Below are 24,278 nucleotides of genomic sequence, written 5' to 3' on the forward strand. Positions count from 1 at the left end.
AGCTTTCATGGGCACAGCCCACTTCTTCAGATGACTGGAGCTAACTCCAGTCATCTGAAGAAGTGGGCTGTGCCCATGAAAGCTCATGATACCATCTACATGTTTTGTCAGTCTATAAAGTGCTACCAGACCATTTGCTTGCTATTTATTGAGAGGAGATGTTTCGGGAGAACTGATCTATTGCTGGAAAGCACATGGGAATTCTGTTAATGGTTGTTGTTCAACCAGAACATTTGCTTGCTGTTTTTTTCTGTAACAGACAAACTCGGCTACCCCCTGAAGCTTCTCAATAAATAGTGTAGGAAACTGAGGGAGGGAAATAACTGAGCATTATGTCCTATAAGCTGAGAGACGCATCAGCGTCTATGTAACTCATTTCCATTTTTGTCTGTTCTCTATACTTATCTCCCTTTTTTGCCTGTGTTCCTTGCATCTTCACTCTCACCCCATGTGCCCTGGGGCGGGGGCTGTCTCTCTTGCTGCTGGTGGGGCTGACTGGCACTCTGCTGGAATGCCCCTTCATCTCTATTGCTTGGCTGAGTTCTTGACTTGGCCCTCAGGCTAATTTCTAAAATTTCCCAGTGTCCAGGCAAGACAGAGAGAGCGAGTGGTCAAACCACAAAGTAAGTATGCCTCCTTCTGGGATTATGTTACACACACACTCTGCTTTTCTAAATGATAGATATTGCTGTTGAAAACCTGGACTTTTTTTTTTTAAGATAAAACTACACAGAGTTTAAACAACTAGATAGAGATTTCATCCTGCCTGATCCTTTCTGGAAATGAAACTGCTATCGCTGAGGCTTTGTCTTTAAGAAGAAAAGGAAACATTTCTCGGATGGGCCTCACACAGTTTTTTTTTTATATTCCATGTTCATTTCCCCATGTGATCTGTGTGCCAGGCTGTGCCCAGCCAATCCTCTGTCCTGCACCCTGCTCCCCTCTGGTCAAGGACTGTGCAGTCATCCTGCACGGCTCGACTTGACGATCATTCTGTTTGTCTGTAAAAGCAGCGGTGAAGGAAATTTAAAATGAAAAATTGTTCAGCCAGTTTCAAGGGGTATTGTTACGGAAGTAAATGAGCAGTGCAGCTCTGCAGAGCATGGAGTCCCCTGGGGTGAGCCCGGGAGTTCAGAGGTGTTGTGAAACGTACCCAGCACAAATGGCCAGCAGGGGGCCTGCACACCTCTCATGTCCTGTTAGGCTTCACTGGGGGCAAGTGGTGCACAGGCCTCATGCTGCCTCCTGTGTGGAGGTGCAGCTTCCCCAGCAGAGGGGAGACAACGTGCCAGGGGAGAGCTGTTGGGTTGGAGGAGGAGTGGTACCTGGCTTCCTCTGTTTAGGAGCCACATTCAAATAGCCCAGCTGAAAAAAGCAGCATCCAGGCCTTATCAAGTGGTGTCCTGCTCTGTGATGCGTCTGGTATGATCCCTGGGGTTCTGCTGCTAAGAACAGGAACGTAAAATTGAAAAGCCGTTTCACTCCCTCTCCATTCTGAGCCCCTTTGGCCTGTTGATTAAAAGTGGGTGGTACCGATTGTTGACCTCACCGTTCGCTCTTGAAAATTACCAAAGAACCAAGCTCAGGCATGTTTATTGTCTCGAGACAAACCCGCCCAGCACAGGAAAGAGAGTTACTCCATCACCATTCCTTCCCAGGGGCCAAATTCTCCCTGCGTGTTCCCTTTGCTTTACATAGAAGGGATGCTGCCCAAATGCCCCTTAAGCTAGCCATCTTCTCCAGTACGTCTGCTTGTGCTGTTCACAGCACTGGAGGTTAACTCTCCAGCTTGGGCCAGCTTTGTCCTGGCTGTGCCTGTGTATGTTCCCGTCTTTCATTTGGGGCATTCGATTCCAAATGTTATGGGGCATGCAGCTGCCCCAGAACACAAAGGAATCACGTAGACTCTATTATATCACATTGTGCCTTTCTTCCGTGGTGCATCTCCATCTAGCTTGCGACAGTTTTTCTATTTGCCTAAGGCAGAGCTGAGCAAGATACAGCCCAGGGGCCGGATCTGGCCCACTTAACATTTTCATCCAGCCCAGGGGCTGAATCTGGCTGTTTTCTATTTATATCCTGCTGCCTGTGCCACTGATTTTCTAGGTGATGACTCAGGCAGCAGGAGCCTATTTAAATGGCTGACAGCTCACAGTCATGGCATTACCCCCTGCAGGGACTGTAGACACAAAGGGTGCGTCTAGACTGGCAAGATTTTATGCAAAAGCAGTTGCTTTTACACAAAAACTTGCCAGCTGTCTACACTGGCCGCTTGAATTTGCACAAGAGCACTGACTTTGTAATGTACAAAATCAGTGCTTCTTGTGCAAATACTTTCACGCTCCCACTCAGGGATAAGCCCTCTTGCGCAAGAATACTTGCGCAAGAGGGCCAGTGTAGACAGGCACCTTAATTTTTTGCGCAACAAAGCCCAATGACTAAAATGGCCATCGGAACTTTCTTGCGCAAAAGCGTGGCTAGGCACGGATGCTTTTGCGCAAAAGCACTTTTTGCGCAAAAGCATCCTTGCCAATCTAGACGCTCTTTCGCGGAAATACTTTTAATGGAAAAACTTTTCCGTTAAAAGTATTTCCCCAAAATCATTCCAGTGTAGATGTAGCCAAGCCCTTTAAATAGCCACAGCAACTGCGGATGGCTGCCAGGCAATGTGGTAGTGGCAGTGTCCAGGAGCTGCAAGCCCTTTGCTGTGTTTTTAACTCAAAGCCTCCCAGCTCCAGACAATTCTGGGGGGAGATTAGTCTCCAGCCCTGCCCCTTTCACTCCAGACCCTGCCCCCCTCTGGGAGGGTGGAACTGGCCCATGACCATGTATCAAAATTGATTAAGTGTCCCCCCTGCAAACATTATTACCCAACCCTGGCCTAAGGCAAAGGCTGAGTTTCACGTGTCCCCAGTGAATCCTGGGATATCTGCCTTAGCATAAGTGAGCTAGAAGAAGCTGGGTATAATTTAGCGTGGTTAGTCCCCCCTCCCCACTAATTCCGTGCCCATAATTCCTATCCATTTGGGGGAGGGGAGCGTAACTACATGACTGTTACCTTCCCAGAGCGGGGGGAGGTGGGAGGGGTGGGCTAGGTTCCAGAGGAAGGGTCTCTGCAGGGCACTGCTCCAGGTCCCAGGCAGTGCAGTGCACATTCCTACATACGTGGAGGATGCATATGACTGTGTACAGGGAATGATGCCCAGACAGCCAAGGCCTCATTCACGCAGTCCTGGGTTTAACACATCTCGGTCTTGTTGAACAGCTTTGGGAGGCACAGAGAGAAGCTGTTCGCATGGCAGGCGCCTGGTTGGGGGGGACCTGGCTGCCACTCACACTCCCCGTGTCCCACCTGGAGCGACAGAGGGTCACTGCTGTTCTTGGGATCTGCTGAGCAAAGTCCTCAGCTGACATAAACGTGGGCAGCTCCGGCACCCACAGAAGACTGGGCCTGGACTCTCGCCATTTGTTGAGTCGCATAGCCCGATTGGCTTCTCTGACAGGTGAAAGCCGTGGGGTATAGGACTCCCCCGAGTGACTCAGGCCTCTCTCCTCTTTTCTTCCAGTGTGTACTGGGACTATGCCATGACCATCCGTCTTGAGGAGATCGTCTACCTGCACTGCCACCAGCAGGGTAAGGGAGGTGGGCTTTGCACTGTTCCAGCGCAGCGTGTGTCATCCACTCACAGCCAGTGCCCAGAGAACGTGGCAATGGCAGAGTGCCCAGAACAAGTCTGGAAATAGAGGTTGTACATGGGAGCCCCATGCCGGGGGGCAGAAGGTGGTATGAAGGGGAGTTCTGGTCCCGGTGTCCAGGGAGCTCTGACTCCAGTGGAGAGCTCTGGCCGTGGTACTGTGGGGATAATGGCAGCTACAGAGCTCCAGGGGACTGGAGCAGCAGTGGGGCCAGGCTGCAGCCCTAGTCGAGGGACAGTGAGGCAGTATGTGCCATGAGAGGAGGGACCTCCCCGATCCAGCAAATCCCCAGACCAGAGAGCTCCAACCTGTACTCAGTTCAGTTTTCACCAAGAAGATTGATGGTGATGGGATGCCTAACAGAGTGAATGCTCGTGGAAACGACTTCAGTTTGGGAGTTAAAATAAGAAAAGAACAAGTTAAAAATCACTTAGAGAAATTAGATGTCTGCAAGGCACCAGGGCCTGATGAAATGCATACTAGAATGAAATGCATCCTGATGAAATGCATCAAGGAGCTGATAGAGGAGGTATCTGAGCCTTTAGCTATCATCTTTGAAAAATCATGGAAGTCAGGAGAGAGTCCAGAAGACTGAAAAAAGGGCAAATCTAGTGGAAACTAGTCATCTTAACTTCTGCATCAGGGAAGGTAATGGAGCAAAGAATTAAGGAATTCATCTGCAAACATTTAGAAGATAATAATGTGATAGGTAACAGCCTGCATGGATTTGTCAAGAACAAATCATGTCAAACCAATCTGATAGCTTTCTTTGACAGGAGAACGAGTCTTGTGGATAAGTAAGAAGCGGTGGATGAGGTATACCTAGAATTTAGTAAAGCATTTTATACAATCTCGCATGACCTTCTTATCAATAAACTAGGCAAATACAACCTGCATGGGGCAACTAAAAGGTGGGTGCATAACTGGCTGGATAACCATTCTTAGGGTACGTCTACACTTGCTCCCTAGTTCGAGCTAGGAATGCAAATGTAGTTGACCAAAATTGCTAATGAAGCAGGGATTTAAATATCCCGCGCTTCATTAGCATAATCTCGCCCGCGCGTTATTCTGTTCGCCAGCTGATTTGACCCAGGAAGTGTGCTCTGGGACACATTAGTTTGAATCAAACCCCTTGGTTCTAACTAACGTTACTCCTCAAATGAGCGCACTTCCTGGTTCAAATCAGATGGCAAGCGGAATAACGTGCGGGCAAGATTATGCTAATGAAGTGTGGGATATTTAAATCCCCACTTCATTAGCAATTTCGGTTGGCTACATTTACATTCCTAGCTCAAACTAGGGAGCAAGTATAGATGTACCCTTTGAGAGTAGTTATTAACAATTCACAGTCATGCCGGAAGGGCATAAAAACGGATTTTGCAGGGATCTGTTCTGGGAGCGGTTCTGTTCAATGTCTTCATCAACGATTTAGGTGTTGGCATAGAGAGTACTTTTATTGGCTATGCCTAGACTGGCCAGTTTTTCCGGAAAAGCAGCCGCTTTTCCGGAAAAACTTGCCAGTTGTCTACACTGGCCGCTTGAATTTCCGCAAAAGCACTGACTTCCTACTGTAAGAAATCAGTGCTTTTTGCAGAAATACTATGCTGCTCCCGTTCGGACAAAAGTCCCTTTTGCGCAAAACTTTTGTGCAAAAGGGCCAGTGTAGACAGCTGAGATTTGTTTTCCGCAAAAAAGCCCCGATCGCGAAAATGGCGATTGGGACTTTTTTGCGGAAAAGTGCGTCTAGATTGGCCACGGATGCTTTTCCGCAAAAAGTGCTTTTGCAGAATAGCATCCTGCCAATCTAGATGCTCTTTTCTGAAAACGCTTTTAACGGAAAACTTTTCCGTTAAAAGCATTTCCGGAAAATCACACCAGTCTAGACATAGCCATTAAGTTTGCAGATGATAACAACCTTGGAGGAATGGCCACTGCTTTGGAGGATAATTAAAATGATCTGTACAAACTGGAGAAATGGCCTGAGGTAAACAGGATGAAGTTTAATAAGGACAAATGCAAAGTACTCCACTTAGGAAGGAACAATCCGTTTCACACATGCAGAATGGGAAGCGACTGTCTAGGAAGAAGTACTGCAGATAGAGATCTAGGGGTCATAGTGGACCACAAGCTAAATATGAGTCAACAGTGTGACACTGTTGCACACACACAAAAAAGCAAACATGATTCTGGGATGCATTAACAAAAGTGGTTGTGAGCAATACACGAGAAGTCATTCTTCTGCTCTACTCTGTGGTGATTAGACCTCAATTGGAATATTGTGTCTAGTTTTGGGAATCACATTTCAAGAAAGATGTGGAGAAATTGGAGAGGGTCCAGAGAAGAGCAACATAAAAGATTAAAGGTCTAGAGAACATGACCTATGAGGGAAGGCCGAAAGAATTGGACTTGTTTAGTTTAGAAAAGAGAAGACAGAGGAGACATGATAGCGATTTTACTATCTTAGTTTTACTAAGGGTGCTGCAAAGAGGATGGAGAAAATTGTTCTCCTTGACCTCTGATAGGACAAGAAGCCATGGGCTTAAATTGCAGCCAGGAAGATTTAGGTTGGATATTAGGAAAAACTTCCTGTCAGGGTGGTTACACACTAGAATGAATTTTCTGTGGGGGTTATGGAATCTCTCGTTCCTGGGGATATTTAAGAGCAGGTTAGACAGACACCTGTCAGAGATGATCTAGAGGGTGCTTGGTCTTGCCATGAGGGCAGGGGACTGGTCTCAATGACCTCTTGAAGTCCCTTCCAGTTCTAGTGTTCTGTGATTCTATGATTCTTTCAGGTTGGTAGGTTTATCTCTTTATCTTCCCTAAAGCCTGTGTTGTGTATCTTCTCTGCTTCTGTTCCGGCTGCTCATAGTAGACAGCGGGGGGACAGTTGTTTTGGTGAGCCAAGATGGAATTCAGAGGCCTCCGCTCAGGTTCCCCAAAGGAGGACACCTGCTACAGTTTCTCTCCTGCCTAGAAAATGGCCTCCTTCCTCATGGACAGCTGGACCCTCCTCTCTGGTCTCAGAGAGGGAAGGTAGGAACCTTGACTGAGGGAATGCGGTGGCTCACTTACGGGGAACATACCCCTTGCTGACAAGGGCTGCTGGCTGGTGCTGCAGAGTGGTCTCAGCCTGTACCAGGTGATAGCTACACTTTACAAATCCTGCGTTTGAATGGCTCTGGAGTCACACACAACAGGAGCCTAGAGCTGGACCGGAGCTGGTGTGATGACATGATCTGCATCCCCTGCAGAAGAGAAGGCCACACAGTAGAGTGGAGCCTGCAGCCTATGAACAATCAAGCCTTGTATCTCAGCCCATTCCCTTTATAACTGTACCCTGCTCTTCCTGGGCCCTGGTCTAGGCTAACTCGTCTGTTCCGGTTTCTGATGCACATGGGCCAGCAACCAGAGCTACCAAGAAAGAGCAGAGTCCCCACATGAGGGGGCTGAATACAAGTGCCGGTTTATTTCAGGCAAACACTCCTGTCCCTGCCGTTGCTTGTACCCTGGGCGAAATGCATCCCTGACCCTGAAAGCCAGCAGCAAAGCTGGGCACAGTGTCAGCCGGGCAGGGGCAAGTGAGACTTGTGGTACCCAGACAGGGCTGCCTTTCCCCCTGACTTGCTTAATTCACCAGACACTGCTGGTTGCCTTAGGCCACTGGGCAACGTTCCGGGGGCCGGAGGGCCATAAAGCAGCTTGCAGCTGCTCTTACCTAACACACAGGTGTATTGGTGCCCTGCAGCAGAGCTAGTGGTTGGTCTTAGCTCGCGATGCCCTCTCTCAAGGGAGGTAGCTGGGTCCCATTGAAAGCTGGGATCTGCACACTCCCTGCTCCCCATCTGTCTATGCAAGTTACATGGGCTGGGGCTTGCTGGAGATTTGGCACAAGATCAAGTCGAGGCTCCTACTTCAGGGGGTAAGCGCTTCCGTACGTGGGACTGTGACTACGGAGATCCAGCCCAGAGGGGCCCACCGTGGGCGGGCGGACACTTGGACACTCCAGTCCAGCCAAAGCAGCTCCCCTGCCCACCCTTGTTTAGGCAGATAACTAGTTACATATAATGTTTAACCAGTAAACTAATCAAATGGGATTTTACACCCCTCCTCCTCACCATTCGCTTGGCTGGCAGATCTCCAGCTGAGCAAATAGTGAGGAGGAGGGGTGTAAAATCCCATTTGATTAGTACACTGGTTAAACAATATATTTAACTAGTTATCTGCCTAAACGGGGGTGTGCAGGGGAGCTGCTTTGTCGTCCTGCCCACGGTGGGCCCCTCTGCGCTGGAGAGCCCCCAGCCCTTGTCAGGTGGGGGGGGGGGCTTGCTCCAGTCCCTGCTGATGAACCATGACTGGAAAGCATCACCTGTTAAAGGCGATGCTTTCTGGTTAACCCGTTAACCGGTCACATCCCTAGTGAGGATGTGTGTGCTCCTCGTTCAGTGGGAGAGTGTGGGTGTTCGTAGCCTTTTTAGTTGCATTTGAGGGTTGCCCTGAATGTAAACCCATGGCCTGGCTCTATAAACAGCAGTTCTTATTTATTTAGGGGAAGGTGTTTCCAAAGCTGAGAAAACGAAGTCCTCAGGGCTCCTCCGAGTCGGCGTCTGATAAGGAGGATGATGAGGCTACCGACTACGTCTTCAGGATCATATACCCTGGCATGCAGTCGGAGTTTGGTAGGTGCACCCAGTAATGACATGCAATGTGACTTGTTTCTGGAGTGGAACTAGCCTGACACCAGTGCTGCTGGATACGCCCAGCAGAAGTCCCTGCCAGGATCTATTCCAGGAGAGAGGCTGTCTGTGAGGGAATTCCCTTTTCAGTATCACATGTTTTGTTTTGACCTTTTTCTCTCATAGCTGGAGAAGGGCCCTAGGCTACCGTACAATGGAGCTCTGGGAATACTGGAAGGAGTCTTCCCCAGATATTGGACTCTGACTGAGATCCTTTTCTGGCTTTGTTCCTGAGCCTTTCTGGGCACTTTTTTTGCAAAAGCAGGTGGCCACAAATGTGTTAATTGGAAGTCCTGTTTGTTCCTCCTCTCATGCTGGTGCAAAACAGAAAACACTTTGCTAACCCCAGTGGGCTAGATCCTTAGCTAGACATAAGTCCTTTCTGTGCTACTCCAGCTGCACGTAGAGGGGAGAATTCACATTGGCTTAGCTGGCGTCCTCACACCTACTCATCTCCTCCTTGGGTTGTCTGATGCAGAAATAGATCATTATTAGATCATCTAGTTTGGCTTGTATCATGGAAGCCAGAGGGTTTCCCCCTATTACTCCTGGAGTGTGCCCAATAACTTGTGTGTGACAAGGCAGAGAATGGTTATGTCTACACTGCAGCTCTGTCTCTGTCAGGTCTCCTGGGTAGCTGCTCTGTCCTGCTGGCATAATGAAACCAGCCCAGCCAGTGGCAGTAACTGTGTGGGCCAGAGAACATCTCCCACCAGCATGGCGCTGTCCACACCGGTGCTTTTGTCAATGTTTTTTTTCACACCTGGGATGGACAAAAGTTTTACCGACAGACGTGTGAGTGTGGACACAGCTTAAAACTAAACCAAACATCAGAGATGTTTGATTTAGTTTTGAACCCTCCTGTGCAATTTCCTAGTGGGGCAAAATTCTCTGTTAAATGAGTGATTGACAGCTCCTGTGGCTATTGACAGCTCCTCTGCCACATGGAATAGAGCTTTCCCCTAGGGCATGTAGGCTGGATTAGCTCTAACTCCAGCACGGATTCTGCCTCGCCTCATTCATTTGAGCCTTCGTCTGTCTCCCATGTCTTTAGTTCCGGTTAACAGTCGTTCTCGTCCTTTCCTTGCCTCTCCTGCACTCTCCGTCGCCGTTGGGTGGGCAAGGACCACAAGGATTCCTGCTACAAGCAAGACTGTGGTGATCCCCAAATGCTCTCAGGGCCTCCTGAACAGATCCTTCACTGCACCAAGGGCTGAATGGCGTCAGTGTAATGTTGCTGTCACCCCGGTTCCTCTCATTGCTTTGCTGTCTGGGCCGTGTTGTCACTGGTGGATCCCTGTGTGCTGACCTCAGCAGGCCCACCTGGGTTATTGTTTTCCTTCTGTGAGTTGTCAGAAGGGAGAAGGCCTTGGTGAGGCCTAATATCACTTCTGGTGCTCACCTTGAACACCAGCAGCTGCTCAAGAATGAAAAGCAGGGAGGGCTATAAGGTGCCAAGCAGAGGCTAGCATGAGCTTCCTGTTCAGACAGCCCTGCACATCCTGGTTCTGCTGCTTTACCTTGAGCATACCCTGACGCTCCCTACTGCGGCAGAATTCTCTGTTAAATGAGCGATTGACAGCTCCTATGGCTAGGTGCCCTCCTATGCCACATGGAATAGGGCTTTCCCCTAGGTCATGCAGGTTTGATTAACACATCACGGTGCACAATATCCCCTCTAATTATTTTCATCCAGGTGTGGAATAAGTTTGTTAGATGCACTGAATCATGTATCATGTGCACCACCATTAGAAACACACACGCTGCTGGCTGTGGGTACTCTGCTAATCACCTGGGGTGCACTTGAATCTCTCCTGGGTGGCTGCCCAAGCGCTTAGCTTACAGGGAACAGTGGGTGTGCAGAAGCCTCTCCCATCTGGAGGCCAGAATTCCTACCCTCTCTTAGCTCCTACGTGAGAGTGGACTGGATTATTGCTTCTTTATCTCAGGTTGTACCAGCCCCAAGATTCCCTTTGGTTTGGGAGATCTCTGTACATAAGAGGCCGCAGACAGAAATGGCAGGGGAGCATCAGGGTATGTTCAAGGTAAAGCAGCAAACCCAGGATGTGCAGGGCTCTCTGAACTGGAAGCTCATGCTAGCCTCTGCTTGGCCTATTACAGGTTGGGCTTCCCTTGTCCAGCATCCTCAGGGTCCCGAACAAGGGAGTTTGCCAGACCAGAGAAGTCTCTGGACTCTCCCAGGGTCCATGGGCTGATCCGGCCAAGCTCTCTTCCCGGCCGTACGGCTCCCCTCCACCGGGCTCTGAGGCTGCTGGCACTGTGCTGTCCTGGGGTCTCTGGGACCACTGGGGCTTCAGTGTTCCCAGCTCTGTTCCCTGCCAATATGCTCCTGCTGGACCACGGAGGTTGCTGGATCAGAGAGTCACAGACCAGAGAGGTTCAACCTGTATTTGCAAACAGGCAGGAGGCTCAATTAGCTCACAATTTCAAACCCGAACCATTGCAAGTGACCATTCAAATCACCCAGAGATTTAGCAAATGACAATACCCTGGGAGCAGCCTGCGCTGCCTTGCCCTGCCCTGGTTAACCTCTTGCAGCTTCTTAATCAAACTTGCTTCTTCAGTCACGACTCTAGAATCCTCTCCTTCTTCCTGTGTCCCCTTTGATGTCGGCGGCATTCCTGGGTGACTGGGATGGGCGTATCTTGGAGCCATGATCCGTTACTGTGCTTGATTGATTTCTAGTGATCTGTGTGTGGCTGGCCTTCTCACACGCAGGGATGTCTGCTTGCTATCGGGTCTTTTTCAGCGCTCTGCAGTCCTGAGCACCGGAGCTTGACTTGGGTGACATTTCTTACTCTTTCCTTGTTCTTTCCCTTCCTGCAAATGCATCTCTACTCAGCAATGGGACTGGCTGGCACCAGACCTGTGCGGTTCAATACATTCTGCTTGGGAAGACTGGGGGATATTGATCTCTCGAATCAGAACTGTCCTGTCTCTCGCTCTTTCTGGTGTGTGAGGCATCTATCTCCTATCACAGTTGTTCAGTGATGTCTTCCCTGGCTTCTCGCAGCTCCCCAGGACCTGATAGAGACACCAGTCAGTGGCCTGCCGTCCATGTGGCAGCCCAGCACCCGCAAGTCCTCCTGCTCCTCCTGCTCTCAGAATAGCTCCTCTGATGGTGGCCCATCCAACGGCTGCAGCCACGAAAGGTACGACCGGCAGGTGCCCTCTTGGTGTGGCGGATGCACGTGCACCGCAGTTCATGTGCTGGGACCATGCTGAGATCCTCAGAATGCCTTAGGGGAGAGCTGGGGATGGGGTAGACATTTGCCTCACTGCCCTCCTTTGTCAGCTGAAAGACTCTGCTGTCTCAGGGCGAGGTCAGACTCCAGGCCATGTGTCCCCCTCTTATCTACAACTCTAACGGGAACACCTTTGCAGGGCGTTTCTGTCCTATGCTGGGATGCTCAGGCTGGCACTTGGTTGTGTTTGCAGTAGGACCATGGAAACAGTTTTGCAGCACACAGAGAAGTGAAAAGATCTTTAGCAGCAAAATCCTTGCTGTGGCCTAAAGGGGCTCAGGCTCTTCTGGGCGTGACTGTCCGGAAGGGGCTAATCGTGGTACAGGACTCCCTTCATAGGGATGGCCTATGAGCTGGGCACATCCAGGTTCTGATCCCAGCTTTCCTGTGTAGTCCCACTGCAGCCTTGGGCAGGTAGCGTAGGCTGGCATTGTCTGAGGAGACTGGGGGAGTTAGGTGCCTAACTCTCTAGCTTCTGTACAAATCCCAGTTTTACTCTCTGCCTCAGTTTCCCATCTGTAAATATCATATTGATTCTGAGTTGCCCTTTCTCCAAGCACAGTCAGCCCATGTGGGTAAGCGTTGGTCAGGTGGTGGCAGCAGAAAGCCATGACTGAGCAAACCAATGGATCAAAAAGCTTGAGCTGAGCCTCCTGGCTGTTCTCTTCTCCCGCCACACTTTGCTTCCCAGCTCAGCAGATGCCCACCTCTGAGGTGGGACAATTAGTGCAGGATAAACAAATTAGCGTTAAAAGTGAACCCTTCCCCCTCCCTCGGGTCACACTGCAGGGCAGGCTGCTGTGTGATCTGGTCATTGCATGACTTGGGCTCTGTCCGGGGGAGCACATGAGCAGTCAGTGCCATCAGGCGGGCCAGGGCACTGTGTGGCAGCAGGGGCAGTAATGGGGGGCCATTCCTCTCTGATTCGTTTTCTCCTCTCTCAGCAGAACCCCACTAAAGCTCCTGTGTGACAACATGAAATACCAGATCCTCTCCCGGGCGTTCTACGGCTGTGAGTGCTCCCTAAGAGAGGGCGGGTCAGAGTCTCCTGGCCAGTACAGCATGCTGTCAGCAGCAAGTTAACTGGGGGATCAGTCTAGGGCCATACACAATGCATACTCACCCACCCATGCTGCCCGCCGACGGCATGCACCGAGTGTGGGGAATAGAATTTGGGCCAGGCTGACAGAACCACTGCCCTTCACGCTGACCAGTATTGGCTCATTGCTTCCTGGGACTCTCCTGGCTGTTCATGTACAAACAGAGACTGTAAATTATCTGACTGCCTTCGTTCTGGGTTTGCACGGCTCCTAGCACAGCTGTGGCCTTGCTCTGAAACACAAGCTGTGGCCCAGGGAGCTACAGACAGCAGCAGCAATTTGCCCACGATCAAGAAAGCCCTCCTGGCAGTGAAACGCAGTGCTGCCCCATCCACAGCATGAATCAGGGTGGCCCAACTGTCCGATGGATGGGAGGCGCCTCAGGAATGGGGCAGCAGTAGGGGTGGCCCCTCCACACTCACCTGCTTCACTCTGCCCCATTGCCCTGCCGACCCATGGTTCCCTGCTTTTCAGTGGCACAGCAGGGCAGAGCAGAGCAGGCTGCTGGGCCACTCCAGCTCTCACTGCCCCATGTGGTAAATGCAGGGGTGACCCTATTGCCGCTGATGCACCAAGTCCTGGACTCCCCTAAGTCACATTGCTTGGGGGAGGGCGCAAAGGGGCAAGCAGGGTGGAGCTTGGGGAAGAGGTGAAGTAGGGGTGGGATGGTTCCTGCCATGGGGACAGGGCGCTGCCCCGGTCCCCATGCCTGGGTCACTGAGAGGACGTGCCCCAGGCCCCATGTCCCCTCGGGACAGCCCTGGTGAAATATATTGGGCTGTGGACCAGTCTCCCACAGGGGGAAGAGCCCTTGTTTGCGACTCTTAGACTGGAAAAAGCCCTGGAAAATCTGCACTGGAGAGCAATTCCCCAGTGACACAGGGTGCATGTACTCATTGGCATTCCACGCTTCTGCCTGTGTTCTTCTGGTTCTGAATGGATCCTTGCCTCTTCCCGACAGGGCTGGCATACTGCCGTCATCTCTCCACTGTGCGAACTCACCTCTCGGCGTTGGTTAACCACAGCATTGTGTCTCCCAACCTGCCAGGGAATGCCAGCTCTGGCCTGACTGCAGAGACGTGGCAAAAATACCTGCAGGACAGCACAGTAGGTCCAGCATTCTAGTTTGACTGGTCAACAGAGGCCTAGGCAAGAACTAGTGCTGCTTCCTCAAAACACAAAGCTTCTCCATGGTAGCTAGTGTGAACAGGGCCAGGCATCGACTTCCCCTCTAGCCAGGGTGCTGAATCCCTTCTCCTTCCTAGGCCCCAGCTCCACTCCACCCTTCCCCCAAATTCTGCCCCCACCCTGCCTCTTCTCTACCTCCTCCCCTGAGCATACCACATCCCCATTCTCCCCTCCCCTTCCTGGAGTGTCCTGAATGCTGCAAAACAGCGGTTCACAGCGAGCAGGAGGCACTGGGAGGGAGGGAGGAGGAGTTGTTCAGCAGGGCTGCCAGTGGGCGAGAGGTGCTGGGAGGTGGAGGGAGTTAACTGCTGGTGGATTCTCCACACCTGCTAATTTTTGCCAGTGTGTGCTCCAGAGCCCCCATGGACTAGGTGCCTTTGCTGGGTGGTCGAGCCACCGCAGGGTGGAGTGACGTGGTGGCTGTGGGTGGGAACTCTGCCCTGGGCTGTAGAACTGGAGCTGCATTGTTGGCGGTGCAGAGGCGTGAGAATGACCCCATCTCACCTGGGCCAGATCCTTTCCCTTCTGTGTCTCACCTTGGTGCTGGAGCACAGGGACCCTGCACAGCTTAACTAAGGCCCTTCCAGCCCAGTGTTCTCCAGGGAGGCCCCTAGCTTCGGAGGCCTCTGTTTTGTTTCAAGCTGAGCATTATAGTTCAGGATTTGGGGGGCGGAACTGGGACCCAAAAGGAGTGCATGCTGGGGGAATGCGGTGCTCCAGAGAGAGTTTTCAACTAGTCTGTCCACAGTCTTCCAGTAACTGAGCTCTCCCGGCAGAGTTACGAGGAGCAGGAGTTGCTACGGCTTATCTACTTTGGTGGGATCCAGCATGAGATCAGGAAAGCTGTCTGGCCGTTCCTCCTGGGCCACTACCACTTTGGGATGACGACAGTGGAGAGGCGAGAGGTCAGTATCCTGCCAGCTGGGCTGCTGCCAGGGCAGGGACTAGGGATGTTAAATTTAGATTAGTTAACTAATCAAATAGTCAATGGGATTTCCATCGACTATTCGATTAGTCAACAAGGAGGCTTCTGCCTTTGAACTGTAGCAAGAGCCCTGTCAGGCTCTTGCTTCAATTCAAAAGCAGAAACCCACAGCGGGGCACTGGACCCACAATCCCTGTGTGCCTTAGCCTTTGAAACCTACAGTAGTCCTGGTGGGGCTCTGGTACATTTCAAAAGCAGAATCGCAGCAGTCCCCTGCTTCAGTCCCCGCTCGTGCCATTTCCCATTGTACCTCTACCTCCCCTGCCTCCCGCGGAGATGGTGGTGAGGGAACCAGCTTTTAAGCTGGCTCCCCACAGCACTGGCTCCTGCTCTCCCCCCTTTCTGCCTCGCTCTGATAGAGGCAGCAAGGGAGGGCAGGAAGCAACTAGTCACATCACTAGTCAACTATCCGATAGGTTTCTGCTTATTGGTTAGTTGACTAGTTGCTTACATCTCTAGCAGGGACTGGTGGCTTGAAAGCCTGGGGAGGAAGGCAGCTGGTAGAGCTGCGGTTTTTGTGCTCGGTCCGCAGTGGCTGACGTTTTGCACTGGTGGCTGTTCCAGGGTGGGAAAGGAGGGGCCGAGAAGACAGCAGGCTCAGAGCGGGGCTGGGACCAGCAAAGAGGCATGTGTTGGCTGGGACTCAGTGGTGCCTGAGGAAAGGTCTGAGTGCCCAGTGAGCAAGGGATTGAGATGCTGCTGTCTGGCTGGAGGCTGATCCCCTGCAAAGAACACTTTGCTCAACCCTTTGACAGCTTCTTGGGCAGGGAAGAAGCTGGCTCATTGTTTCTGCAAGAGGTGGCGCCTGTCCGGATGAGGTTCTCTGCCTTGGGCTGTCCAGGAGCTCAGACCAGACAGCAGAAGGTCTTGAGGCCTGGTGCTCAGCGTGGGTATGAAGCGTGTTCGGGGTGTGGGGAGCATGCTTGGGGTGGGTTGCCTCTTTCACGGACTGTCCCGGTCGGTGTTGTCCCTGAATGCTGCAGGTCGATGACCAGATCCGGGCCTGCTACGAACAAATCGTGGCGGAGTGGCTGGGCTGTGAGGCCATTGTTCGGCAAAGGGAGAAGGAATCCCACGCTGCAGCTCTGGCCAAGTGCTCTTCTGGGGTGAGCCTAGACTCCCACATTCAGCGGATGATGCACCGAGATTCGACAGTCAGCAATGAGGTGAGGGGGTTCGGGGCCTGTCAAGGATGGGGCCCAACTGCCCAGCCCAGGAAGAAGGCTCCTTTTCCCTAGCATTTTACTGCTGGCCCATTTGCCTTTCTCTTTCCTTCCCTTCCTCTCTGCCTCTCCCCATTTCCGCTCCTCTGCAGACATTGCTCACACAATGACTGTTTCACTTCCCAGCTAGACAGAGACGCTGCTGTGTGCTCTGTAATGTCTCTGTCCCCTTGGGCCTGTCCTACCTGCGGCCTTCCTGCAGAACCTTGTCTTCTCCCACCTCTTCCTTTCCCTGGGGAGCTCCAGCCTCTGCAATCCCCACACATAACCCCTGGAAGTGCGGGGACCTGCCGCACTGCAGTCACGCCTGCCAGCTACCCTATGGGCTAGATTACACAAGATCGTGCTCCAGGGTGTTGTGTCTGGATTAACTGGCATCTGGAAAAGGAATCGGGCGACCAGGGGGTGCTGGTAGTGGAGCATCTGCCACTTGAGCCATTGCAGCATGTGAAGGGCACAGCGATGTGCATTGGAAGTTCACCACCCCTGCCCAGAGATGGAGAGGCTGTGACTGAATGGGCTTGTCTGGGGCAGTTGTGTGAAAGGTGGGGTGGCAGAACAGTGCACTTCTGGGTTGCAGGCTGATCAGTGTAGACTGCAGCGTGCCCATAAGTACAGAGATGCACGGCCACGCACATGCTCAGTCTCACTCAGATGTACTCAGGCACGAGCCTTCTGCTCCAAGGCGTTGGTGGCTGCAAAGCCGGGCTCAGCATCAAAGGGCTCCTCTTCCCAACATGAAACCAAAGCCGCTCAAGGCTCCTCCCCCCAGCACGTGGGAACATTAAACACCACCCCGAGGAGCCACTTCCCACTCGCAAGCAGGGTGTCCGTGTGACAAGGGAACGGCAATTAACGGGGAAGGGAGCCCAGCATTCTTCTGGGAAAACACCACCCCAGCCTCGGTAGCATGTGGCCTTGAACAAGCCATCCCCCCCCCCCCCAGCACTGTTCCCGTTCAGAGCCTCCTTACACAGATGTTCCTGGGGTGCACAGATGGGGAGAGAGCCAGATGCCCCTCTCGCTCACAGTGAGATAACTTCAGTGGAGCAGAAACCATGTTGAACTGGTGTAAGAGGGAGGAGAGTCAGGCCCGAGGGTGGCGGGGGAGGAGGGTTCTGCCAGGCTCAGACACTATGGAAATAGCTGACAGGCCTTTGAAGACATGATGTCTGCACTCAGATCCCTGTTCCTGTTCTGCCTCAGCCCTGCTGGGGTCCTGGGATGCAAACTGGTCCAGCGGGAGCAGGCAGGTGGGAGGGAAGCTGTTGGGTTTAGCTATGGACCAGGCAGAGAGAGACTTGATGTCACAGGATCACATGTGGCAAGGCACGTACATCTAGGGAACAAGCACCAGGGACTGGAGGAGAGTCCATTGGAGGACTGAACACAGATGCATGCGAGAGCTATTGGTCCAGCTTTGTTCTCTGAGCAGGGCATCCATACAGGGACAGTGGGAACTGGGAAGGTGCCAGCTACAGACCAGGGCACTGCAGTGCCGAGGGGAGAATTTTCTGTGCCACAGAACAAGTGATCAGCCACGCCTTCTGACCTCATCCACTGCAAGCAAAAACCATGTCCAGGAAGGCCAAAAAAGACCACCTGGGTCCGCCCATCTGAGCTGCATCTGTGCTCCACTGTCTCCCTACTGAAAGAGGGCACACGTGTACGTGTGTGTGTGCGTGTGTTGGTTGGTGAGTCTGTCGGATAGAGCTGGAGGTAGCTGTGGGTGGGGTGTAGGAGAGATGCAGGCAGTGCACAAATACTATTTATTGCTTGCAGGATCTGAGGTGACACATCTCTCACACTGAGCTAGGCATGAGTGGGCTGAGAATATGGCATTTACTTCACATCAGTGAATCATTCCTGTCTCATTGGTGCCTCCCGTGTGTGGTTTAGTTTTACCCTTCCCATCTGCCTGTTCCTGCACGGGGCTGTGACAGATCCAAGAAGTGTAGAGGGTCACCCCTGCCCTTCCTTAAATCTGAAATCTGTGGTTGCAAAGTGTCCCCCTGATGATGGAGAAAGCAATCTCCTCACTGGAGACCCGGCCAACAAACTCAGTCCCAGTGTGGGCACAGGCTGCAAATCCCTGCTCCTCGTCTGTCTCTGAACGCTCTTGTCTTTACTTCATGGCAGCTTCATGTATCAATAAGTGTCACTCTGAGTGCAGGTGTCAGTTTGGCAGGAGCAACATGGCACCTTGGTCCCAAGACATGTAACGGTGTGAGTTCTGGAGGGATGAGGAGCAGGGCTACCATGCGCCCCAGAGCCTTTGTTTAGCCATGGAGGTCAGTGACCAGGAGCAGAGAAGCAGCAAGCACCGTGCATCGCGTGGCTCATTATGGATCCGTAACAGCGAGACAGAGCGTGGAGTCAGAACATGCGGCTGTCACTTCCTTAGCCGGCCTGTCTCCAGAGTCTCTCTGCAATCACAGTGCTTCACAAAGCCTGGAGTGTTGGTTATGGCCTGTGGTATCGTTACCCATGCAAACTAAGATATGGGGACTCAGCTAACTGCTGACTCAGGATAGGGACTGATAGATTCTGGCACTTCAGAATCTGGAGCTGCAGGCTGCGTGGCAGGCAGCACCTTACCTGGGGCCACGTGGCAGGGGGGTCAGGGCTGCTCAGGCGGCTAAGGCTGAATGGTGGTAGGGAGATGGAGCTGCCCTTGAAGCCTGGGGACAGCTGGGGCTACATGGTAGGGGGACGCTACCTGGGAGAGTCTCTTGGGAGGCAGCGCCATTGGCAGGTGCCATGGGGGCACACATCCGAACATGCACCCATGACCTCACTATTAGTGCACAAGACAAAACTCACTCTACTCACGGATGGAGAATCTTGGAGGGAACACTACTCACAGGCATCACCAATTTTCTTCAACTGGGTCATGAGAAAAACAGTTTGAAAACCACTGCTCTGGTCCCTGCTAGAGGCAGGGACAAATCACCCAATCCATAGGACAAGTCCCATGCTCCCATGAATCTCTTATTTCCCCAGTTGAAATGCGAGGCTTTGTCAGTTTCCCCTGCCTGATCCAGAGGCGCGTGCTTCCAATATCACTGCTGTGTTGCTTCCCCCGGTGTTCCAGGTGGGGTGGTAGAACAAGCCCGTGTGTTGCCTCTTCCACTGACCATTCCTCTCCTCTCTTTTGCAGTCTTCCCAAAGCTGCAGCTCTGGCCAACAAGGCCATACTCGGCTGCAGAGTGACTCCAGCTCCAGCACACAGGTAACGCGCAGAGCTTGGTAGGGCAGGCTGGTGCCTGTTCAGCAGCTGCCGCCCCTCAGTGTGACTCCTGCATTTGGGTTGATGCACTTGTCTTAGGGGTGTCCAAAATCAGTTGGACTCACCCCACTGCAGCCTGTATGCCACTCTGAAGGCTGCACAAATTAAGATAGGGCACTGCTTTATATGACTTGCCATCCAGGAGTCCTGCCTGGGTTCTAGGAAAGATTTGCTCCATTTTCTGCAAATGCTGTGCATGTGCTGACCTCATTAGCTCCCAGCTTTGGTGCCTTCAGCTCCGTGGTCACCAACAGGTCGATCGCGATCAACTGGTCGATTGCGAGCTCCCCCATTTCCCTCCCACCCCCAAGAAGCCTCATTACCTACCTCAAGTGAAAATGGAGGTAGTGTCGGTTTCCTGGGGATGGACAGAAGTCCCACAGCTTAGCGCCACTTCCAGCGATTCTGGAAATAGCACTAGCTGCTCTGCCGGGTGTACTGCGGGAGGGAGCATTGGTTCCCTGCACTGCACAGGAGGGGTGAGTCAGCCCCTGGGCAGGTGCGCGCACAGGGTTTCTCTGCACCGGGGGGGGGGGGGGAGGGGGAGGCCCTGGGGCAGGCGTGTGCGGGGTTTCCTTGTGCCGGGGGAGCAAGGGGGCAGGGGAGATCGGGAGGAGGAGGACTGGAGAACCAGCCAGCCATGGGGCAGGCACGCACGCATGCGCGTGGGGTTTCACTGCGCTGGGGGAGTCGGCCCCGGGGCAGGTGTGTGGGAGGGTGGGGGGAGTGAGTTTGCACCTGGAGGAGGCATGCTCTGGCTTCCCGTGAGGTGGTGGAGAATCTTGGGAGGGGGCAGATGCAGGGGACCCTCTGCCTCCACTGCCTCCCCATCCCCATTCTCCCATTCCCTCTCCCCACTGCCCACTCCCCTGTCCCCAGCTACAGAACTCTGTCCCCACTCCCCTGTCCCAAGCTACAGAACTCTGTCCCCACTGGCACCCTGTCCCCTGCCAAAGCACCCACTAGCTCCCTTCCCTGGTACTATGTCCCCTGTTCCCACCAACACAGGTGGGGCCACATTAGTGTAGCTTTGGGGGGGGTGGAGGAGGGTTTTTTTGCATCTCACTTGTGTGGCCCTAACTGACTTTTCTTGGGTCAGTGACCCCTGACTCAAGACAGGTTCGCTGCCCTTCTCAGAAATAAAGACAATGCAGAAACTTTTTGTTTAACACAATATTTAATTTAAAAATGAAGCCTGGCCAACAAATCCCAAATTGGGGCCAAGCCCCCATCTGGCCACAGCATCATAACACTCCTGCACTCCCCTTTCCCCCAGATCCTACATCTGAGCCTATCATACACTGGGACCCCCTGCCCTGAGCCCCTCACATACCCCAACCCAAATTCCTGAACCCTCACATGCAGAAGTCTGTGGCTTGCTTAGTACCCTATCTCTACATCTGACCCCAACACTGCCTGGCCTGGCACCCTCGCCCCAAGCCAGTATCCCCTTATCCACCTTCTCCTGCATCCAGATTTCCTCCCAGAGCTTGCACCTCCCACCCCTTCCCACCCCCAAATCCCTCATTCCCACCCCAGAACCTACACATCCTGTTTCAACCCAGCGAGGGTATGGCTAGACTGCAGGAGTTTTTCAGGATTCTGGAGATACCCCAGAAAAACTCTTCTGCATCCAGGGATGTGTTTATTCTTCCACTTCTTTTAGTGGAAGAGCAAACATGCTCTTTCGGTCACCCCTGTATTCCTCTTTCCACAAGGAATAAGGTGGCTTCCAAAAGAAGGAGGTTTTCTGACATTTGGTCCAGTCTAGACAGGCCAAATGTTGGAAAAACCTCTTCCTACAGAAGAATTGGGGAAAAAAGCAGCAGTATAAGGGTTGGGGATAGCAAGTGATGGAGAGGAGGTGAATAGAGAGGGCAGAGCGGGGCTTCAAAGAAGGGGCGGGTGGTAGATCTTGGATTGTTCTGTCATTTAAAAAGTGATCTTGGGTGTGAAAAGGTTGCAGACCACTGCTTTAGCTGATTCATATGTGAGCAGCCATTTGTGTACCTAAATTACAACCCTGCTCATGCCTTTCTGCATTAAAATACTGTGTAGACTGTGGTCACTTTTTCTGTAAAGAACCAGAACCTGCCTCTAGCTAGACTGAGTAAGACTGTATGTTTGAAGCTGGGGACTTCTGTGGATACGATAATGAGGATGTTTTTGTTTTCTGACCTAGCCATCTCCATGGAAGACCCCTGCAGTTCAGCAACATACAAATTAAAATTCAGCTCATCCTAGGCAGTGTATTGGAGCATCCCCAAAGGATAGCCAGAGCCAGAATCAAGATGGGTTGGCTCTTCTCTACGGAGTGACCCTTGCTCAGCTCAGGGCTCTGTCTTTAGCTGGAGTAGGTCTTAACGTGGTGCCTGAGTTTGGATCCATGTCTTACTCATAAGCCAAAGGAGGCCTGGCTGCGTCTGTGAGGCATGCTGGAGTCTTTCTAGCTGCTTCATTGTCATGTGCTGTAAAGACTCTGCCTTTGGCCACATCTGTCCTGCCCCAATGTCTGTTGTTTGTGGGGTTGCAGGTGCATCACTGATTTGATGATGCACAAATCAAACTAGGACCCAGCTCTCTCTTGAGTGGCTTTGGTGCTGCAGAACTTCCAGGAGTTGCAAGCAGTGAAAGCTGCTCATTGGTGCCTTTGAACGTATGCAGGGAGCACAGTGACTGAGTAGGAGGGTGTCACTTTTCAGAGCAGAGCTTCATGCAACTTCACTCAGTAGGGAACCCAGGGATTGCATTGCCAGCCAGAGTTAGAGATGGTTAGTGAATGCAAAGGGTTTTTGGCCGGGCTAAGGGGGCTTTCTGCTCATTGTTTGCGCAGGTGTTTGAATCGGTTGATGAGGTGGAGCAGACTGAGGCGGATGCCCAACTCGAAAACGGCAAACAACACAAAATCCTGAATGGGGCTGCTGCCAATGGCACATGTTCCCCTGACTCGGGCCATCCCTCCTCCCAGTATTTCTCCAGCACGTCAGGCTATTCAGAGCACAGCTTCAGCACTGAAGATAATGCAGCTGAATGCAGCAAAATGGTGGCCGGCCACCAAGAAAGAGCCAGTGGGGCAGAGACCCAGAAACCACCAAGCTCAGCCAACACAGTGTCAGAGGGTGGGCTGACAGAAGAGGAGCTGCAGGGTCAGGACACCCTAGAAAGTGAATGTCCCATCAATGGAAGCTTAGAAGTCTTTATTCCAGTTGGCGAGAGCACGGCGGGGATTGCGGCAGACAATGAAGTGGGGAGCTGTTCTCTGGTGGATGGGAGCTGGGCTGGCGGTGAAGCTGAAAAGCGCAGCTTGGTGGGGAGTGAAGACAATCTGTCGGAGGAACCAGAGATGGAGAGCTTGTACCCACAGCTGGATTCCCTGGTTGTGGCTGACTTGGCTAACAATCAAGTCTCTCCTGTCTCCTCAACGGGGGTCACCTACTCTGTGAGTATTACTTAGGAATTTCCATCTCGGGCTGGGACCCAGCCATTTGTGGATCCCTTTGCAAATGCAATTTGCCGGTTGCTCTGTGCAACTCGCCCCGTTGGTTCTGCAGTTGCATGCGTGATGGGAATGCCTTCCCACCTGGAGTGCAGGGCCCAGGGATTCATTTGACCTTGCTGCATTCCTTTGAGGGGGTAAGAGTGGGGTTATATCTGTATTATTTCCATCCCTGCTTCTGTAGCCAGAGCTCCTAGACATGTACACCGTGAACCTGCATCGCATTGAGAAGGACGTGCAGCGGTGTGACCGGAATTACTGGTACTTCACACCTGCCAACCTGGAGAAGCTCCGCAACGTCATGTGCAGGTACTGCTTGGTGGGGGAGTCGGTGCAGGAGCTGAGTCTCTCGCATGTGGCCCATTCATAAGTGGGGTGCATGTGACAGGAAACCCCAGGCCATGGGGGGTGGCTTCAGTGGTGCTCCAAACCCATTTGTTTTCTGTTTTATTGTGTCTCCCACCTAGAAGGCTCCCATGTCCTCAGGCAGCTTGCGATCAGGGTATTAAGACAGGATTGGTGGCTACAAGAAACTAGCCTCTGAGACCCCACCCGCAATAGCCATTGATGGCAATGACCGTCAGCTCCTCTCTGGCACCTCAGATTGACAGTTACCTGATAAGCATTACCCTTACTAGGGATGTAAGCGGCTAATCAACTAGTCAACTAACCAGTAGGCAAAACTTATCAGCTAGTTGACACTCTAGTCGACTAGTCGCTTCCCCCCACTTGCTGCCTCTATCACAAAGAGGTATCAACGGGGTGGGTGGATGAGGAGGGGGATGCTGGAGTGAGCCTGCTTAAAAGCCAGTTCCCCCTAGCTCCAGCTCTGTGGGAGGGGGCAGGGGCGCAGCGGCAGCCAACTTTGAAATATTCAAGAGTTCCAGCTGGGGACTCCTGTTCATTTCAAAGTTGGAATGCCGCATGGAGCCCTGGGCCAGTGCTGGGGCTCTTGGGCCTTTCAAAGCAGAACTCCCCTTTGGCCCCAGGCTCGTGCCAGCTTTGAAATGTACCCAAGTCACCCGCAGGGACACTTGTGCCTTTCAAAGAGGAAGCACAGCATGGAGCCTGGGGCCAGTGCAGGACTCTGAGTCCCTTGCTAACCCCAGACTCCATGCAGCGCTTCCACTTTGAAAAGCACAAGACCCCCTGCTGGGGACTTTGGTACATTTCAAAGGCAAACACAGAAGTTCTTATTGAATAATCGAATAGTCGATGGAAATCCCATCGACTATTCGATTAGTTAATTAATCGAAATTTAACATCCCTAACCCTTCCTGAATGATATTTACTGGCTAA

General features: G+C 52.3%; 1 protein-coding gene across 6 annotated transcripts in view; it reads left to right on the plus strand.

Moving 5' to 3' along the window:
- Positions 1–24,278, plus strand: part of SGSM1 (small G protein signaling modulator 1) — a 95,686-nt gene that overhangs the window by 55,434 nt on the left and 15,974 nt on the right. Inside the window, exons 10-22 of one of the 6 annotated variants that reach the window (XM_075898859.1) lie at positions 561–623; positions 3,567–3,634; positions 6,569–6,732; positions 8,246–8,375; positions 9,487–9,654; positions 11,467–11,605; positions 12,646–12,710; positions 13,760–13,905; positions 14,763–14,891; positions 15,955–16,137; positions 19,355–19,426; positions 22,317–22,922; positions 23,164–23,288. In XM_075898859.1, the coding sequence (XP_075754974.1) occupies positions 561–623; positions 3,567–3,634; positions 6,569–6,732; positions 8,246–8,375; positions 9,487–9,654; positions 11,467–11,605; positions 12,646–12,710; positions 13,760–13,905; positions 14,763–14,891; positions 15,955–16,137; positions 19,355–19,426; positions 22,317–22,922; positions 23,164–23,288 (2,058 nt within the window). The remainder of the gene's footprint in view (positions 1–560; positions 624–3,566; positions 3,635–6,568; positions 6,733–8,245; positions 8,376–9,486; positions 9,655–11,466; positions 11,606–12,645; positions 12,711–13,759; positions 13,906–14,762; positions 14,892–15,954; positions 16,138–19,354; positions 19,427–22,316; positions 22,923–23,163; positions 23,289–24,278) is intronic. The other 5 variants (XM_075898860.1, XM_075898863.1, XM_075898861.1 and 2 more) reach the window with 5 other exon arrangements.

This window comes from Pelodiscus sinensis, chromosome 15, assembly GCF_049634645.1.
Source record: "Pelodiscus sinensis isolate JC-2024 chromosome 15, ASM4963464v1, whole genome shotgun sequence".
Taxonomy (NCBI): Eukaryota; Metazoa; Chordata; order Testudines; family Trionychidae; genus Pelodiscus; species Pelodiscus sinensis.